The sequence below is a fragment of the Panthera onca genome, chromosome D2 (assembly GCF_046562875.1).
Source record: "Panthera onca isolate mPanOnc1 chromosome D2, mPanOnc1 haplotype 2, whole genome shotgun sequence".
Taxonomy (NCBI): Eukaryota; Metazoa; Chordata; class Mammalia; order Carnivora; family Felidae; genus Panthera; species Panthera onca.
In genome coordinates, this window is record NC_138349.1 from 14,391,379 (window position 1) to 14,405,657 (window position 14,279).

A 14,279-nucleotide genomic window follows, 5' to 3' on the forward strand; every position below is an offset into this window, starting at 1 on the left:
TGTTGGTCAGATTTAAGATTAGGAACGCTGCTCTGGGGGCACCTGGCTGGCTCAGCTGGTGAAGTGTGCGACTCTTGATCTTGGGGTTGTGAGTTTGAGCCCCACGTTGGGTGTAGAGATTACTTAAAAATTAAAAAAAAAAAAAAATTTTTTTTTTTTTTTTTTTTAAAGGAGCATTGCTTTGGCAGCACGATTAGGGTTGAACTCAATAGAGGGAGAGACTAGATGAAAATAAGGATGGCCAAAACCAGGGCAGCAGCAAAAAAAAACAAAAACAAAAAACCATTATCTTTTTGCCAGTCCAATTCTTGAACTTGCTTCAAAGTCCAAGCCCAAATTTTCCCAGATGCTACAGCCTACAGGGACCTTCCCTAACCCTGAATTCCTTTGATAGGCATGCAGTGATGTGTCACTCAGTCTAGCACACAATCATGTATCACCTTATCTAGTGTGATTATGTATCAGTGGCTTTTATCCATAACCAAGGTATAAGCTCCCAGAGAGCCATACAAACTGAAGTCCTGGCTGCCTAGTAGACTGGGAAGAACATTAACACCGAGGAACCAGAGTCCAAATCTCCAGTCTTAACTTTTGCACCAAGTAGCTGTGAGACAAGAGCTTGGTGTCTTTGTGAAATGAAGAAGTTAGACTAGTTAACTTCCAAGAATTCCTCTAGCAAGAGACAGTGGGAAGAGAATGGAATTCAGAGTCGCATTCGTTCATTTGTGTCACGTTAGTGCTTGAGTGTCCACTATTTCCATGGAATCGCGAGGTACTAGGGACACAAACCTGGTCTGATTCGTCACTGTCATTCACTGTGTCCGTTGGGAAAATCATCTAAATTCACTGGGCCACAGTTTCCTTATTTGTAAAACGAAATCACAATTTTTACCTCCTAGTGGTCCTAAAGATTAAGCAACAAATCACATAGCACAAAGAGCTCAGCACTGCCCTCCCCCAACATACAGCTTTCACTTGTAGGCCACGATTGAGTAAAATAAACATTCATGGAACATCCTCCATACCAACTGCCTCGACAAGATGTTGTTTTGAACCCTGTAAACACACTGTGCTTCTATATTGCATTTACATACTCTGCTGTCATATTGCCTCACCTTAGTGCAAACTCCTATCAGTTCCAACCACACTGCCTTCCAGAAGGTAGTTGGCTAGTACTTAACGGATCTAGAAGTGAGAAAACGCTTGTTTCAACTGCTCATTGCTTAAGCCTAAGGTACATGCCTGATCTTGTGCTGGGCATAGGGACTAGGGAGGTGGTAGGAAAAGGCCCCTGCTTTCCATGGAGCTCAAAAGCCTATGGAGGGTCTCATTACGGACAGGAAATGATTTAGGAACACTCAAGGACAATCAGTCCAGGTGAAGCGGGCAAGACTGATGTGAATTCGGAGTTTGGGTAGGAGCTGGTCAGATGGGGTCGGGCATCCAGGAAGAGGGCACCCTGCAAGGTACATACGCTTGAAATCAGAGTGCGACTGGGCAGTAATGAGGAGCGGGCTGGGCATGAGGCCACGGGGTAGGCTGAGGCCAAGCTGTGGCAAACGCCAGGGAGCTCACCCGTGGTCAAACGGAGGCCGCTGCAGGCTGCAAGCTGAGCTATGCGGTGTTAAGGTCTGTGTTTAAAGAGAACTGGCACCCGCGCAGGGCGGCTCAGAAGCCTGCCGGGCCCGAGCTGTCGCCTTAGCCACGAATGCGCCTACACCGCACTTTCCTCTAACTGCTTCCTGTCCACCACTTTCTCGAGATTCCTCCTGCCCAGGTTTCCGCACCGCTTCTTCCTTCGGGGTCGCCTCCCCGCACGGCCACGGTCCTCAAGCCCGTGGCGGCGGCGCGCGTGCGCGACTCTGCGGCGCAGGCGCACGGCGTTGCCGCAGCGCGGGGCGGGGGGAGAGGGGCTGGAGGGAAGAGGGTGTTAGTCCCAGGTCCCTACCAGGTGCCCGTAGACGTCGGCAGGCTGGAGGTAGAAGGTGGAGTTGAGCAGCTCTTCCAGCCTGCGCGGGACGTCGTTCTCCCGGTAGTACTCCATCGCCTGCTGCTTCAGCTTCTGCAGCTCCCTAGTGGTCCCACAGCTGCGGCCGCCGCCTTCTTCCCCCATGGTAGGAGATTTGAGGCTACAGCTGGGGTTAGCCTGGGGGCCCGCGAGCGTCCTGTCCGTCGCTAGGCAACGCAATGAGATTTCCCGACCCCAGATCTCGCGTGGCTTCTCGCCCGGGTTCTTGCCGCGGTCTTAGGTGCGCATGGCTCCTCCTGTGCTCCTCCCTCCTCTTCCTGAGGGATTGGGCCTGGGGCTAGGGCTCCTCCACTCCTGACGCTCGCGCAGTGGCGGCGTCGTTTCCCACCACTTTCCCTGACACTTTTCCTGATGGGGAAAGAGTTCACGATTTCTGCGGAGGCGTGGGAGCGTTAGTCCCGGCCTCCAGCGGGGGACCGGAGCCTCGGATGGCGCGCTCTGGGCACCGGGCCTTCTTGCTTACCCTCCCTCCCCCCGCGCACACTCCCTAGTCCCTCGCGGTGGGTGAGCTCCTCCGGGTGGCGCGGGCACACCTTGCCAGCCCACTCCTGGGGACGGATATATCCTCGCTGGCCCGTGGAGGTGCCAGGAATTCATTCATTCGCCCGTATTTAGCCGCCGGTCCCGAGGCCAGCAGCGTGCTGGCCGGGCACACTGGTGCGCAGGAGAGAACCGGATACGCGATCCCACCCCCTGCCCCCCTGCCCCCCTGCCCCTCCGCTGGGAAATGAGTGGGGTGAAATCACTGGAAGGGAAAACCAGTGTGGGCCGAAAAAAATCGGGGTGAACCCCGAACGGTTATGGCTTGGACAGGCCTAGGGGTGGGGAACGATACAGGCAAAACGTGAGAAGGAAAAGTGGGACTGTAAGACTGGCACTGGGTCATATACCTTCTCCAGTACCTTCAGAGGCTGCCTCAGTCCTGCCCTTTTAAATCCAACTGCCTGCTTGGCTTCCTTACACCTGCCGGGTGTCAGTGCAATTATAGAACTTCTTGTGCTTCTGCTCTAGGTACTTAGGCGGGAGTGGGCCGACACGGGCAGGTGTTCTTGTTCTGCTCTTACCTGTAAGTGTTCCTGACTTAAGTAGATCACTTAAAACATCTCTGTTGTATTTGGCTTTTCTGGAAAACAATCCGGTCTACTCTGCCTGCTTCACAAGTCCCTTAGGATAAAATGAGAAAGCGAGTGAGAAAATACTTTCAAATAAGATATTTTTCAATAGAGGCAGGTAGATGTATAAAAATATGTGACTCTATAAAACTGATACAAAAACCCAGACATGTACCTCCTTCTGAGCTCCCTCAGTGTTGTCTCCAAATCTCTGATGGAACATCTCACTTTCTGGGATGTGACATAATCATGGGCCTGCCTTATCCTCCTTGCTAGATGGAAATCCCTTCATGGTAGGAGCCCGGTCTGAGTACTCTTCACATGCCCCTCAGAGCCCGGGCCTGCAGGGACAGAGCGTGTGCTCTGCTGAATAGGTGTTGAATGAACCTTTATACGAAATAAGCCCGTGCTCTTGCTGCTGGTGTTTCCATCCCACCCGTGCGCCTCTCCTCCTATCCCCATGGATGGAAGGCACCCCTTTCTCTGGGACGCCCATCCTTCAATGCCCGGCTGACTCCCACATCTGCAGAGACGTGGTGCTCCACATCAGCTCTCCTCGCTCAGCCCTCCCTTCTGAACTCCTTTCCCACTTGAAGTCTGGGCCACAAAGCTCAGCCTTCAGGGATGTCTTGACTCATTTGACACTTAAATGGAAGGTTGGAAGTGCCCTGGGCTGGGACCGCCATCTTTTGGAGTCCCCTCTGTAACCCACCAGCCTCTAGATTCCATGAGGACAGAGACTTGGTCTGTCTTGTTCACCATGGTGTCCCCAGTACCTTACTTTACAGATCTTTGCTCAGTAAATAGGTGTTGAGTGAATGAGTGGATTTTACATATAATAAATGCCTAAGAAATACTTAAAATGTTTTGGACTTGAGTGAATAATGAATACACTAGGCTGGCTAGAGCAAAGGATTGTTTTCAGTAATAAAGAGACATCAGGATAGAAAAGCATGGGCAGGATGGAAATGGTGTTTTAGGAAGTTAGCTGGCAGCAATGGGTAAGCTTGGAGGGTGTTGTACAGAAAGCAGGAGACACAGGTAGAAAATGATGCAGATGTGAGGGCCTAAAGTCCACTGATAGCACTGGCAAGAGGTGGATGACAGAGTTCATAGAAGGATGGGAATCATGGTGAGTGACTGGATGTGGGATTGGGGGACCAAAGATTATGCCTTTGAGGATGGCTCCTAGAGTTCTGTTACAGTTGATAGACATGGGGTGGATGAGTGAGTGATGTGGTTTTGATGGAAGGAATAGGATGTATCTGGTTTTAGACGTGTGGGGCTTGTGGAGCATTGGTATCAGAGAGAAGGGAAGACTGACAATATGAAGATCACCCATCCACATGGCACTTAAAGTTGAAATAAGGATAGGCGAATCTTCTGGAGGGAAAAGGGGAAAAATCCTATAGAAGCAAGGACCTAAATATTGGGGAAGAAATATATTTAGGACATAGGAGGAGGATAAGGTGCTCTAAGAGGCAGTGAGCCAAAAAAGAAAAAAAAAAAAAAAAGCTGAGGGAAGAAAGAAAACAATCTAAATCATGGAGTTTAAGACAGAGAGTTTTTGGAATGTGCCAGATGTGCGTGTGTACATATGCATAAGAATAAATTCTGAAAGAATATACATTGACATATTAAGTGTATTGTCTTTGGGTAATGGGATCATCGGGAATGTTAATTTTCTTTATTAGTAGTATCTGATTTTTCTAAAATGAATGTACTACTTGTATACCTTTGAAAAATTACATTAAGATATTTGAAGGACTAATATTAAGTCAAATTAAAGACTGAAATTAAAGGAGAATGAAAGACTGAAAAGATATTAGGGAGTCAGTTGTTCCTTTATAGAATCTTGCCATCCTCTTAAAAATAAAACTACATGTAGGCTAAATAAATAGCTAAAACTACCATCCCTGTTAACTTCTGTCATTCACTCAATCAATAAATATTTATTGAACGCCTACCATGTGGCAGAGACTAGACACTAGGAAAACAGCAGTGAACAAAATAGGTAACGTTTCTTCCCTTCACGGCACTTAAGTTCTCGTGGGCCTTGATCCTAGCACTTACATCCTGCTGAGCCATCAGGACAATAAACTGCATTAAGAGACGTGAAAGCATTTTGAAAAGTTGGTATGCTAGGCGTTTATTAACATTCTATTAGTGTTGACAGATCCAGAGTAAATAAAATGACTATTCATGAATATTCCAATTTTCTGATTTTTTATAGATGTTAGAAGTACTGGGGTTTTAGCTGTAAACTACATTCATGTGTATGCGTATTGTATACATACTTATCACTTTCCTTGTTTTAGTACCTTGGTAACTATATTTCCATTTCATATTGAGACTAAATGTCCAAGGGCACTCAGAGAACATCAGAGCTTGAAAGGCATTGAGTGCAGCTAACTCTAAGGGTAAAAACAGGGGAGTTGAAAGGAGGAAAAGAAGGGAAGGAAAGGGAAAGGAAAGACTCAGGAGATAAGGAAAATTCTGGAAGATATCCAGGGACAGAGGGTAGGATTATACCCTCTTCCTTTAGAGAGAGGACACCGCCATGACTATTGACATCCCACAGATGGGGTGCCCGCAGTGGATGGATGTGGTAGGGGACAAGGGACATTTGGGAATTAGAAGACAGATTGGAGTCCCAGCTGTCCCCAAGATCTAGACCTCATCAGTAGAATGAGTGGCTGGTCTAGATCAGTGTTGCCTAAACTTTTTGAGTATGAAGACTCCTTTTTAACAACCGAAAAAATGGAAGAAACTAACCCCCCCTCTCCCCTCCATGTAACAGTGGTTATATACAGTGACTATGAATTCAATAGTATGTCTGGAGCATATATGTTTCATTCACATAACCTCCATACATGTGACAAAGAATACATTTATAGGCAAGCTGCTCTCCAGGTCGGGCATGTGTCTGGTGCATATTCGGAATTGTGAGCTCTTTGCCTATAGTATGGGGGCTTCTCGGGGACCTTGACTGAGAGCCATTGAATCAGGTCTCTTCATCTTAGACGTCTCCTATTTTGTAGCTTTGATTCAAGATAAAATATCAGGGCATACCAGTCTAGTCCTATCTGCTAAATGAAGACCCTTCATGGAGGAGATTAATCATGCTTCAGTCTGCATTTGAAAAAGAATTTCTAAGCTATGTCAGACATTTCCTAAATGAATGAGGATAAAGAAAAACATATTTGTTCATTTCCCCCTAATCCTTTCTAACACCTTTCTATAAATTGGAACTTGTTTGCCATGACTTTCATGTTCAGAAGTGATTATTTAGGTGTTATTTTGGGGTTGCTATCAAGTGCCTGTTAATTCTTGCCTGCATTTGCCATCTGTGTTGAATATCATTTTTCATAGGGAACTAATGAACATGATTGCAGGTGTCTTTAATCTTTAGAATCCTAGAAACTGGAGAGAGAATAGATGGAAATGTTGCCTTTTCCCCATCTAAAGATGGGAGTGATAATGTTACCCCTCCTGGCCCAGTTGTCAGGAATGAGGGTTGCCAAGCTAACTGCAATATAAATAGCTGTAAATTAAATGCGAAGGAATAAAAGTAGGAATGATTAGACTAATAATAAAATGTTTTTGTAATTTGATTTTTTTCACTACCAATGTCTCCTGGCAATAGTCATTACCTCTGGGCTAGTAATAGCAACAAAAACCCAGGCAGCAACTACCGTTGATGGAGAACTTTTATATGCCTGAGGTTTTCCTCACATCATCCCATTGAATTCTGCAACACAACCACAAGAGGTAAGGGGTTGGCCCAAGGTGATACAGTAAGCAAATAGTGGAGATGGAATTTGAACCAGCTGACCCCAGTGCCCATGCATTTCCCGCTGCGCTCTGCTGCCTCTCAAATCTAGAACTCTCGGTCGTTAGATTCCACGGTCTCATGTCAGCGATTGTTATGCTCTTGGCCATCCTTTCTGGATAAGCCAGTTGAGCTGCTCACATTGAGGGCGTGGAGGAAGGAGTCTGGGAAAATGGTGTTAATCTCTTGATCACTGGCTCTCAATCTGAGCTGCATATTAGAATCATGTGGGGATTCTACCAAATTCAGGTAACATCTGAACACTGTTAGAATCTAAGCCCCTTGAGGAAGAGGGGTATCTATTCCCTACTGTAGTATTAAAAAACACTGATGCCTAGGCCCTACCCCAGACTTATTAAATTAGAATCTCCAGGGGTGGGGCCCACACAGAGGAATTTTTTTTATATGGGATATTAATGTGCAGCTGAGGTTGAGAACCTCTGCCCTAAAATATTTCTTCAGGGATCATGTTAGAAAGAGAATGGGTAAAGCTTCACCCAGGGAAAATTGGATAGTGGATACAGCCAAGAAGGCCTAGAAGTGTTGGGCCTTGGAACCAGACCACACGGGTCAGAGTCTGGTTCTTCCAGTTCCCAGCTGTGTGTCCTTGTACAAGATACTTAACCTCTCTGAGCCCATTTCCTCATCAACTGATATTTTCAATTTCATAGGATTGCTATGAGATTAAATTGGAAAATCCGTGGAGCCTTCTTCCCACCATGCCCAATACATAGTAAATGATGTCATTATTGCCAAAGAAATCAAGGAGAAGGAAAATAACATTTTTAGCAGTTTTACTATATTTGTCTGAAAACCTTTATTTGACTTTGTACAGGAATTCAGGTGGAATTGCATTAAATGATAAGGGGAACCCCCCTCTTAAAACAATATTAATGACATTTTGAGATACTCAGACCTCCTGGTAATCTATCGCTTTTGTTTTAACCTTTACCATTTGTGCAAAATTATAGAGTTGATGTGTTATTTCTCTCTTGTTTCCCAAATAAAGCAGAAAGCTGGAGCCACGGTTGCAATGTGAGTGTTCAAAGCTGGCATCCTGTCAAAGACTGTATTAGATTCAGCCTTCCGGTCATTTGTTCAGAGGGCTTTGACACTGAAGACCAAAAGATACTGTTGGAGATGTTATTGCTGGCAGTTTAATTGGTATTTTTCAGGATATAGACACACAATTTCTATATAGGAAGAATTAAATTGGAAGTAGGGCAATTATCCAGTGAGTTTAGACAGTAAAAAGAAAGAGAAAAAATGAGGCAAAAGAAACTCTTCAAGTAAGCTGTTTTGCCATTTTAAGGTAGATACTTTTTTAACTTTGTAGAAATAGATACAACTTCAGAGTATTTCTGTGACACAATTAAGGGGCGAATAAAGCAAAATGAATACATATAAAATATTCTGCAAAGGCCAGGTTTTCTAATTTGTACTTCTTCTCTCAATATAAAAGTAGCAACGTAAATATAGTAATTGCATTTACTTTGAATGAAGAAAATGTTAAGCATCTTTCCCACATAGGGGGCAGCAAAGAAGAAAGAGAGGAGAAATCCCAGTTAAGAGGACCAGTTAGATGTTTTCTCTAGTTATGTCTGAAAATGTTTTCTCTGTAACGGCTGCAGACATTGATCTGGTCTGTTTCCTAGCCTCTGAGAGTCGTGTGTCCACCTACTTTGTTACTGTGCTTGAGTGAGAGCCAGTAAATTGTTTGACTTTTGTAATTAAACTTAAGAACTTGATTGAAGGGGATTTTAGCTTCCCTGAAAATGTACTTTAAGTTAATCTGCTTAAGAGGAATTATCTATTTCTTATTAGCAAAATCAAAACACTCTATGCCTTTATAACTGATGATTTCTACTGGCCTGGTCATGAATCTCATGGTAACGTTAAGTTGTCAAATATTATTTGGGGGATTTAAAAAAATTCAGTTGTCAAAAGTTTAGGACTTGATTCTTGCCATTTTTTTATTGGCAAAATGAAGGGTCATTGGTGGTGTTTGCTCTTTTTCTAACTTGATTTACCTTTAGTTGTTTGTTTCATTTAAGACATTTGAAACTTTGTGTTCCTTGACTATTTTTAAAAATTGGAGTCATAGATGCAGATGAGAATGTTTTCTTTCGGGGGAGTAAATTTGGAGAGGAAGTTCCCAGGCGTTTTTAGCACATAAAATCATCTTAGGCAAATTTCTCAGTACTGATTTGATTTAATTGCATCTTTTTTACATATGACAATCATTTATAAGTATCATTGGAGCCCTACACAGTTCCAGAATTATTTAAGGTGACATTTGTGAATGAATCTCTAATGCCAATCTAATGTGTTAGATTAAATTTCTGTACAATTAAAAAATACACAGAATTGTATGTTAGCAAGGAATAATGGGTCCTGTTTTTAACTAAATACCATTATTATATTTTGTGTTCGGGCATCCAAAATCTTAGGTAGATATTGTAGAAATAAGAGCAGTAATGGTCAGAATTCGCTTCTCAGAAGAATAACGTTTCCATTAATACTTAAGGAGAGATCTGGTCAGGATGAAAGACTAAAATGTTATTTCTGAAATGGAAATACTTTTAATATGTTGTTAATGATGCCTGCCTTCTGCTTGGGCTACAGTCAGCATAACCACATTTAAATGCTGTAGTTTCGAGAGAGGAAGGGAAAGGAAAGTCGGAGAGAATTTAAGACAGTCGTGTTCAGACAGGAATAAAGAATGATCGGTATTAAGATGGTTTTGTGTGCCAGCACTTTCACTAGAAATAAATAGTTGAGGCAAACTGAGGTGGGAAGAGAAGCATCTGGGGGCCTGCCCTGGTCTCCACTTCTTTTTGTGTGCACAGAGATACAGCCAAGCGAAGCCACAGGGGTAACCGAAGGTCCGCCCTCTGCCACTGCCCTTTCGGGAACTGGCCAGACCCCTTAAAGGAGCTGAGCGGCCCTTGTTCAACAGCTGCTGTTAGACTGTTGTGAAAATTGGAGTTGGTTTGTGAACAACCAGGTGATTTAAAATATCCCCGAGCCATCCTAGGTAACCTTCTTCCCCAAAGTTCATGGCCAGATATTTGCACTCATAATAATTACACAAATATCGCCTTGGAATCTTTATGGGAATTTGAAAAGAGAGGAGACCATGTAACAAACTCATGAGGCGGAGCATTTTATAGCAAAGAGTGTCTCAGTTAACCTCAGGTATCTGTGCCTTCTAAAGAATTTTTCTCCTTCTGCAGTATTAAAAGTAGAGTTCCTGTAAAATTATTCTATGCCCACACTTGTTGGAATGTTTATTAACGTGCGTATCTGACCTAAACTTTGGTTTCCTAATCATTAAATGCTTTCTTTTTTCTTGCTAGCCAAGCTGACAGTATATAAGGGGAAAGTAAGGCCTGTGTGCTGATTTTAAGAATACAAAATCAAAGACTGTCTTTTACAGGGCAAGAATCAAAGACTGTGTCTTGTAGAGTAAGAACAAAAACAACTTTTAAAGTATGATATTTGAAATAACTAAAATGTGTGTTTATCAATTTAAATGCTTTAGAATAGATGTTGTCCTATGTATGGTTATTTATTACTTTATTGAAAATCTAGGCATTGTGAATTCTTAACCTAAGACCACTGGAAAAAAAAATCTGTTCAGTTTATATATTTTTTTGTATATTTCTTATAAACCTATTGTTGGAAAACAGTTGTCTTTTCTTGAGATAATTATAAATCTGCAAAAGCAGGAAATGTAATCAAAATGAAGAATTCAAAATTTCAAGATCTTTTTAATTTGTATTTGCAATAGACTTTATTTCCAAGTATTATTTGTTATATGAGAATAGAAGGACTCACCAACTATTTTTTTTTAACTAAAAATAATCATTTTTACCTTCCCTTGTATGTATTATCTACATTTGATTTGAACTCACTAGGGGCATGCCTTGAACCTTTCCTATTCTTTCCAAGCCCTAGTGCTAAGAAACACACACACACACACACACACACACACACACACACACACACCCACCCACCCTTGTATCCTCTAGGGTGAAGGCTTAACTGCCACATCAGGTCCAGCTCCTGTGATTATTGCATTTATGAGCAACTCACCTTGCTCTCCAAATTTGGACTTCAGGAGATACACCTCATGCCAGCCTAGCTCCTCTATTTTTCACAAGATATGCAGGTAAAAATGTAGGGTTTTTAATGGTCGGCATCTCCCAACTAGTCCTTTGGGCCAGGCATACTTGTTGACTACTCAAGTGCATCTTGCCCAGTTGGATATTTTAAAATAAGCTGAACTCTGGAAGGGGGCTGTGATCCCGTGTCACACAAACTGGAGAGAGAAACAGGAGAAACACTTCTTTGGCTACTGAGTGCTTTCTGACTTTCGAAAGAAAGGAAACTTTGCAGTATGCAATTCTAAGAAAATTGTAAGAAACAAAGTAGAACCAAGCTCCTCGCGGGGGAGGGGAGTGAAGCCTGTGCTTGCCTTAGCTTCCGTGTTGTCTGACTCCGTCACAAATGCTGCAGCTGCAATGTTGATTGAGAAGGAGCCCATGCATTCTGCCGAGGGATGAAATACTAAAATCTTTTTCTTCCCTTAGTGAGTGGTTCTATCTTAATTCAGAAGCTATAAAGCAAATTTTAAATTGGTATTATTTTCTAACTGGGAAGTAAGTACAACTTATATCTGGAGTACAGACATTGCAACAGGTACTATTGCCCATGAGCTTGATGTTAACTTTTTGCGTGAGTATAAACGATCTTAACAGCTCTCTGCGTTAAGTGGATATATGTCAGTAGCAAACGTAAACGCGAAATAAAGGGCTCAGGTTGAAATGTCTGTGGCAATGTACAAATCTGATTATGAAGAATGTCAACGATTACCCTAGAGAACAATCACAGTTTAGCCCGGGGTATAATTCTCATCGCTCTGTGTACATTTCATTACTTAGTTGTGCACAGGCACAGGAAATGATGCATTTTAAAATGCATTCTTTTATTTTTAAACACCTGCCCAACATCTTGACAAATCCTTTTTAGTCTGAGGCTCAAACGCATGTAACCCAAGGTTAATTTCTACCTTGTGAAGTCAGGTGGTTTCAAATGTGCTGCAAAGATCCACATGAGCAATAAAATGTGGATCCCCGTTTCGTTATCTCTGAACTTTGGAATTCTATTCAGACCTCTTGCATCATGTGCAAATATATGAGAGGGGAGGATACAAAAGTGAAACCAGTCCTGTGGCTGTTGTCAGATTTGACATTCGTCTCACGGAGGATGGATGTGCTTGCTTGACTTGCTTTTCTCTTCTTCACGTGTTCTTTTCCCCCCTCCAGAAATGTGGAGAATACTCTGGGGGTTCATGTGGAGGACACCGGCCACCACCTTCCCATACCCCCCACCACGAGGGCCACCTTCCCTGCATTCCTGCTTCCTGAGCCATCTTTTGCAAGGGGGTTTGGGACTCTAGCCCCACAGTCCAGGCTCTCCTAGTCGTGGTTGCAGGGACTTCACTCACCCTGCCCTTACTCTGTCTTGACCGCCTGTCCCATAGGAAAAGCTGTTAGAAATAACCATGTGGTCATATTTGCTGCTTATTTGTTTCCATTACAGGAATCATCATAATAGATAAGAAAATCATAGAGCCAGCAAAACTTTTGGGCCATTTAGTTCCATGCCTTCATTTTACACACACACACACACACACACACACACACACACACACATAGAAAAAAACTAGTTGTTGGTAAAAGGCAGTCAACATAATTCTTCTATTCAGGAATCAGTTTATTTAATGGGTAATTTTTTTTATTCGCTTCATTATGGATAAAGGAAAGATAGAGTAAAAGATAAAAGCTACTTCTATTATGTGCAGTATGTTTTGGTATCATATGTGTAATTGCCCCAACTGAATATCAGACATATTCTGACAATATTAAAAGATGTAAAAATCTAAAATCCCAAATTCCTAAATTCCAAGAAGAAAGTGTTTCACTATTTACAGTAGTGGAACTTGTAGCCTGATCTTTGAGGGGGTTAGCTGTAAAAATTCTGCAGCTTTCTTCAGATGTATAATTTTAAATGTCCTTTTTTTTTTTTTTTTTGTAGCTGCCTTCTCTGTACTCGAGTTTGTCAAGTAAGCAGGCAGATGTTTTTGCCTTTTTATAAAGTACAGTAATAAGCATGTCTACTGCCCTTACTTCATCAGCTTCAAAACCTATTCACGGCTCATCTGGTTGGAAGATGATTCACCTGAAGCTTTGTTCCCGAATTAGTAATGCGGCAGCATCTCATTTAGCAAGTGGTGCTTCCCACCACTTAGGGCGAAGAAAGTTTCTCTCTCTCATTCAGATACAGACTCAGGCTTTCACCTGTCAGAGAAAATGAAACCGTCACTAACCACTGTTTATTTTGCTGGCAGGTTCATGCCTACGACAAAGCGATTTTTCTCCAGGTGAATTACTCCCCACATTGGCGTGGCAGTGACTAATAAAGTATTTATCAAAACTCAGGTGTGTGGTCCCCGTTCCCACAGTGTGTCACTGCTGCCGCCAAGTGACAGGTCTGCAAAAAAATCAGCAAATCTTAGACAATTAGAGCATCGATCCCACTTAGCAAAACCAAGGCCCCCAGTCCCTCCTCGACAAAGATACCTTCTTCTTAGGTGATGGGAATGAAGATGCTCTCCTAAATCACACTTGACCCACGTAGCCTTGCCTCCGAATTCGGGGCTCTGAGAAAAGAATGGCACAGGGATTAAGAAAACAGTGGCTGTCCCTGAACGTACTCTAATTCTAGGGTCCAGGGAGTTTTTAGTTCAGCTTGGTCAGTTGTCCCCAGTCGCACACTAAATCATACTGTGATAAAGGAAGGAGAAGTCTCCGTCTTAAAAATCAATTAGACACACCAAGAACTTGCAACTCTCGCAACCCAAGAGTGCTTGGTGACATATGCAAAGACCCTTCTCTTGAGCAACCTCATTCTTGAACTGGGCTAAGAGCTTTTCAATTGCTGTGACATTTTCAGCCAAGGAAAGAGTAGTTGCTGCGGAGCAATGTTTTACAGGCAATTACTTTATATTATCAACGGAGCAATTCCCTGTCCAGAAAGGAACCAAAGCGATCAAGTTAAATCATTAAAGAGAGAAAGAGCAAGTGGGGAGAAAGGATTCATCTCATTAGCAGGTGCCGGTGCCGCAGGCTCCAAGGCGCACAATGTCACTGGCCCTTTAAGACAATGGCTGCGCTCCCTCCGCCACCCCCTCCCCTGGAGCTGTTGACAGGTCTAAACCTCCCTAGCAGCCCATTGTGGC

At 43.1% G+C, this 14,279-nt stretch overlaps 2 protein-coding genes across 2 annotated transcripts in view; one reads left to right on the top strand and one right to left on the bottom strand.

Annotated features, from left to right (window-relative positions):
- Positions 1 to 2,451, bottom strand: part of ENO4 (enolase 4) — a 28,821-nt gene extending 26,370 nt beyond the window's left edge. The window contains 1 exon segment of the mRNA XM_060641387.3: positions 1,949 to 2,451. Coding sequence (XP_060497370.3) covers positions 1,949 to 2,113 — 165 coding nt within the window. The 5' untranslated portion in view covers positions 2,114 to 2,451.
- The window catches only part of HSPA12A (heat shock protein family A (Hsp70) member 12A), a 162,299-nt gene continuing 150,022 nt past the window's right edge, over positions 2,003 to 14,279 (top strand). The window contains exon 1 of the mRNA XM_060641382.3: positions 2,003 to 2,114. Within this exon, the coding sequence (XP_060497365.1) occupies positions 2,112 to 2,114 (3 nt within the window). The 5' untranslated portion in view covers positions 2,003 to 2,111. The remainder of the gene's footprint in view (positions 2,115 to 14,279) is intronic.